We start from the raw sequence: 6,000 nt of genomic DNA, 5'->3' as shown, positions 1-6,000 counted from the left end.
GCCTCGTACAATAACGACATAAATCAAATTATTGCAATTTTTATACTATACGCGAATAATATAACTGTACTTACCACAATATAACGCTTAAGGGACTCTTAAAATGACGCTTACCAAGCAAATATTCATTTCATACATTACTTCCATTTTCAAACTTATGTTCGTTGACTTCTTTACATTATTTGGAATGGCTTATTTACTGTTTGTAATTAAGCCTAATTGAAATAAATAAGTTTCGTTTGGCAAGCGTCATTTTAGTGGTGTTATTCAAGTGCGTGGTGCTTAAGACTTGAGGAGCTTGTTCGCGCGCTGATTGGCCACCGCTATGCGCGTCTCGTTGCTCTCACCCTATAAAAAAACCTCATTATACTCTTCCATAATCATAACAAAATTTTCACAGATATTATAGACCTTATTTCTTTGAAAATAAGAAAGTTATTTCCTTGGAAATAAGGTAAAAAATTAGCTTTAGGTTACAAGGGAGACACAGGTTTGGTTAAACAAAAACAAAATTAATAAATAGCCACAAAACGAAACGAAACCAGAACAATAAAAAAAAACAACCAAGAATAAGAGTTCCACGATTGGCATCGCGAACGCAAACAACGAATAAATTGAAGATATTTGCGAGGAAAGAAAAGAAGACAACACTACAGACAGACAGAGCGAAAAGATAGAACAAAAAAGGAACAAGGTGAAAACCAGAGGAAACAAAACAAAACAAAAAAAGAAACAACAATAATTTGGATTATTTTACAATATTGTTATAATGTTAGAGACATTTGCAACTTGGCAAACTGTCGAGCACAAAGCTGTGTTCACATGTACGAGCAACAACTCTATATATTTCTTTATATTTACACAGAAAAAAATATTTTACAATATCAATTGAAATAATTTCAAAATAAATTTGTATTATATGCTGCTACATGCGACACATCTTAATCTTGTAAGCCTTTATATCTTTCAGCGATTTTCGGCTTCAAGCGGCAACGCCATAGCGTCTTATTGTAAGTGACATAAAAGCCAATTTTGTGCTGCTTCAATCGCTTTTAGTGCAAGCTGTGCTCCGCTTTATAAAAGTGCTTTTTATTAAAAAAATATACTCACGATCATCAGCGACGTGTGTGTTTAGTTTGTTTGTGTGTGTGCAGTCTCGTGGAAGAATGCAATTTATTTAAGGTAGATATTTACTTGTAGCTTTTAAGTAGGAAGTTCGATTACCAATTCCCTAGTAAGATGGTTATTTTCTCCTTCAATCTAAGTTAGTCTACATTAAATTAATTCTAGCAATTTACCTATAGATATTACCTAAATATTAATATTATATTCATTACTTAAAGTATACTGCGACGGCCCTACCTCAATTTCTTTCTTTCCATCTCCATTTTTTATTATTCAAATATATATAACTTATTTGATTATGTCTTATCTGCAGTTACTATGAATAAACAATGGCGACGCCACTTTAACATACTAATAAATCAACTTTATCAAAATAAAACCTAGAAAAAAGGGAAAATAAATAACTTAAATCACTTTTGTAAATGAAATGATTTATTTTCTTCATAAAATAAATAAAAATTACTAGTTTTAATAATAATAAATTATGATAGATTTATCGCTAAGTTAAAATAGCTACATATTTATACTAAGTTACATTATATAAGTAGGTAGCGTCTTCATACTATTTCATAGAAGCAGATATGTATATAGAGGAGATATGTCAAAGCTATTTGTAACCATGATTATTATTATTATAGGACTATAGTAAGACACGTGTAGACACTAATTTTTCTAAATATTTGAGCCATATATGAGGATACTTTTGCTTATTTTCCGATGGCAACTCCATAAATGCTCCTATGAAAAGTATTTAAAATAAATGATGAGATCTGATGCATTCAGATGACGAGTTTACTCGAAGACATGTGACTGTCTAATGTCTATTCACTTAAATTCAAACTATTATCACATATCGACTCATTCTTACCATTCATGATACCCATTTATTCATCCCTCTTACGATAGCCTATTACGAACAGTAGTCCAGCTGTCTTCAATGCATTTTACTTTAATAGCCAACGATAAATAATAGTCGCATCGATAAAATGTGGTTACTCCGGTAGGTTGGAAAACTCCGATCTTGGTGAGATTTGATCCCATGATCCTTTTAAAGTTAACATTTTTTTGATTTAAACAACTTTCATATATCTTGTGGTTATAGGTAAATTGTTTATAATAATAATTTCATAGTTTAAATCTGCATCAAGCAACGATAGGTATAATTTATCTAGCTTCAACAGTAACACTACATATTAACATGGGGTAAATGCATTTTCTCAAAATAAATCTCACGCTTCCACCTCTCAACTGTTATATCGTGTAGTAGTTTTATAATAATTTTAATTTAATATACTAGACAATGGCATAAATACGATTAAGTATAATTTATATAACTTCAACATGTCCTACTGCATGAAATGAGCACCAAAAATATTAATAAAATCATGTAGTTTTATTTGAGGTAGCCAGCTCAAACCATTTTCTACAACCGAAAACACTGATGGAAAGCCGAATTCAATGTCATTTTTCTGTGTAGAGTGCGCCACTGTCGTTTATGGCACTGATGGACGCAATTTATTGTGTTTTTCTGCATTCATAATCCAATACATATCTTACAAAAGGATACTCCAAACAAAACCACATCGTGTACTTATATTTTCAACATTTCAACAACATGTACTTAAAAGTTGAGCGTTAAGAAAAAGCTGTCATAAATAGTAGTGATAAAGGAACGAGTGTTCACTTGATACAGTAGCATGCTAGGATTACATGTTTAATATTAAAGTTTCATTACAATTGGATAAATGTATCTCGAGATAGAAGAGAGACACTAAGCAAAAATATTTTCATTTCTAAATTAAATTGTACACCGGTCACAGATATATTGGGACTTTGCCTAACATAAATATAAGAAAACTTACTTGTCAACCTAGAGCTGAGAGTAACGTTGCAGCAACGCGTTGCTGTGTTCTTAGGAGCCTGTTTTTTGCAGGTACAGTAACAATGTTTTTTATTTCTTTTATTTGTATGATATTTGGAATGGAAGTAGCCGCAAATAAATAGACTTATCAGTAGATTTATTGTAGTTTAGAAATAATGAAATAAGACTGCGATTTGAGTAACGGTAGTATATCTGCAACCGGTGTGAGGGCGTGGCGCCCGCATGTGACCACGAGACCGAGTGGTGTGTATGTGTGTGTGTGTGGTGGTGTGCGGCGCCGTCCTTTACTTGAGGAGCTCGTGCGCGCGCTGGTTCGCCAGAGTTATCCTCGTTTCGTTCGATTCGCCCTATGATTAGAACACGCTTGTTTGTTTTTGCTAGTTGTTCAATGCACAGCGACTTTCTCTTTGTATATTTTATTCAGTATGTCATTTGGCCCAGTTACACAGACGAGTAAAGAAGAAGGAGCAATCATGCGGTTACATAGAGTGCATTCAAAAATTGGCTCATTTTTCTTTACGTCGCTGTATTAGAATGAATATTGAAACTGTAATAGTAATAATCAAGTGTGTTGTACGGGCATCAGTCGCTGTCTTTTGAAACAAAAACAATGTTCCGTTAGCATTGATGTGAATGACAGTGTTAGTTATGGAGTCTAAGTCTGGATATTATATCATGTTAGTCTGGATGGATGTGACAACTAGTAACATTAACACAATGGTCGTGTGGGATGTGTACGGAGTATTTCGTAGCATGTCTTATACTGTCAGTCGGAAGACACAAAGAAAAATTTCACAACAACCAATTTCTAATCACATACTCTACCAAGTATGAAGAGACATGCGTCGGGTGACAGAAGGAAGTGAATCGATTGCCAGGTAAGCGAGTGACCGGATCATTAGGATGCCAATAAGCTAGAAGATAGTTGATAGACACAGAAGACAACTAGTCGCACGTCCACGGCTAACGTGACAGGCACAAACATTTAGATGGTGAAAATGTAGATGAACAACATCGGGACACCACGAAACATGTTCACACACGTTTCACAATGTCCCAGTAGTGTAAAATTTCACTCAAACCATACTCTATACATTGCTTCAACTATGTATTTACAAGTGAGGTAAAATTTTACACTGAAGTCAATAAAACGACAACATCAATAATTCATATTAGAAAAAAATACTGATCAAGAATAGTCTTATATCAGTGTTGAAGAGTAGAGACTGTAGATAAATCTATTAGAAGAAAATTAGTTTGGAGTGCACGCGAAACAGTCTTTTGGATATAGAATAGAAGTAATTGAAATAATGAGATAGAAATAATGATTTAATACTACTGTCTATTTGGAAGAAAAGTGTTTTATGTGTTCATGTCAAATTGTTGGTGAAATTTTAACAGGACTAAAATTGTATCCCATGATAACGTTGCTATCAATGTAGTAGCACTTGTAACGGTACCCTTAGTACGTAATCTTAGCCCTGTGATTGGTTGGTTTATTCGAGCCGACCAATCAGAGCACCGAACGCACTCTCCTTTCGATTACTTTAAACGTAAAGCAAACTCATACTAAGGGTATAGTACGAGCTGTGTTCTTAATTATTTTATAATATTTTAAGATTTCAGTCCCGATAAAGCGATCAGTCATGTAAGAATCCTTTTCATCGCCGTAATTCATACTAAGTATGAAACTTGAAAGGTAAAAAGAAAGTCAGTTTAGGCTGAATCTTCTGCTTCGACTAACACGAAGTACTTGGCCCCTACAAACTTAATACTCTGTAACTGGACACAACACTATCCATATAACCTAGATGTCCTAGCCAGACGGGTTCGCGTGCACATGTAATTACACTGCCAGACACGGCAGGTTACCTTGCGGTTGATGCGGTCGATCTGGCGGTTCTGGTTCTCCAGCTCGGAGCCCATGTCCAGCGCCATGTTGCGCAGGTTGCCGATCATCGTGTTCACCTGGCCCATGTTCTCCTCCATCTCATCCTCGCGAGCGTCGTTTGTTATCCTATACAAATGATGCATGATTATTTTTGTTTTATAGGCTACCAAATAGCACTTTTGCACATCGCATCGGTGACTTGTGCACTTCTTTAATTCTTACTGATATAGTTGCAAGAGTAAGTGTGGCGGTTCATCTGCTTTTATGCTTAAAGTTCGGAATTGATTTGGATGATATTTTAGCACTGACATAGATTTTGGGAACTAATGCTGGCTGCTAAAATAAACAAGTCTGCCCAAAGGAATTTATGTTGCTGTCTACTGGACTGGACTGTTTTATTTTTTAAGTCTCTTCAATTTTATTCAACGCTGTTAATTGGGAACTAGGTATATAAGTTACGATTTAGCTTCAAGGATATTGGATCTTACCTTCCTATGTATCCAGCTTGTGGTCCTATCCCGTTGCGCTCGTCCATCACCCTCTGCGGCTGGTTGTTCACCACCTTGCCGTCGTCGTTCCCCTTCCACGTGCCGTCGTCCTCCTTGAACGACGCACCCCTGGAATGTCACACAAACGTATTACATTACGGTCTAACAGTTCGACATCCCAACCTGCAACAACAAACCCAGGACATGCAACACCATTCCTCATGGAGCAGTTGAAACGACAATGAATATCGACGCAGAATAACAACACACTTTGTCGAAAACTTGCTTTGTGAGTAACGTGATGTGATTACAGTGCTTGAAGCTGAATGATATCAAATGTATAGGAGGTTATGTCTTATGAATTGCAAAGGAAAATAATCAGTATGGTTAGTGGTTCTTTGGAACCGGCGTGCGAGCGCGGAAGCTAGACGTGTTAGTGTGGTACGCACTTGTTGCACGGCAGCACACAGATCCCGCAACATTTCTCCATGCCCGAGAGGTTCTTCTCTGCCTCGCGCATGTCCGCGTTGATCTGATCCATGCCCTCCTCGATTCTGTCCAATTGCTCTGTTCACACACATCAACACACGCTTTAGATCTGCCCTTGTCAGACA

At 36.1% G+C, this 6,000-nt stretch overlaps 1 protein-coding gene across 9 annotated transcripts in view; it reads right to left on the bottom strand.

The window, feature by feature from the left end:
- The window catches only part of LOC118275813 (synaptosomal-associated protein 25), a 44,346-nt gene that overhangs the window by 16,630 nt on the left and 21,716 nt on the right, over positions 1-6,000 (bottom strand). For 2 of the 9 annotated variants that reach the window (XR_007705543.1, XR_007705542.1), the window contains exons 5-8: positions 5,836-5,953; positions 5,387-5,515; positions 4,880-5,024; positions 1,111-3,354 (exon numbers count right to left, since the gene is read on the bottom strand). The exons of 5 other annotated variants lie outside the window; for them this stretch is intronic. Coding sequence is in view for 2 of the 4 variants with exons in the window: in XM_035593899.2 (XP_035449792.1) it covers positions 283-348; positions 4,880-5,024; positions 5,387-5,515; positions 5,836-5,953 (458 nt within the window). In the remaining 2 variants the exon portion in view is untranslated. Of the gene's footprint in view, positions 1-97; positions 349-1,110; positions 3,355-4,879; positions 5,025-5,386; positions 5,516-5,835; positions 5,954-6,000 lie in introns of those variants that run through there. 2 more of the 9 variants (XM_035593899.2, XM_035593898.2) reach the window with 1 other exon arrangement.

This window comes from Spodoptera frugiperda, chromosome 8, assembly GCF_023101765.2.
Source record: "Spodoptera frugiperda isolate SF20-4 chromosome 8, AGI-APGP_CSIRO_Sfru_2.0, whole genome shotgun sequence".
NCBI classification, from domain to species: domain Eukaryota; kingdom Metazoa; phylum Arthropoda; class Insecta; order Lepidoptera; family Noctuidae; genus Spodoptera; species Spodoptera frugiperda.
Note: the sequence above shows the minus strand (reverse complement) of the source record. Positions and strands in the feature narration are given on the sequence as shown.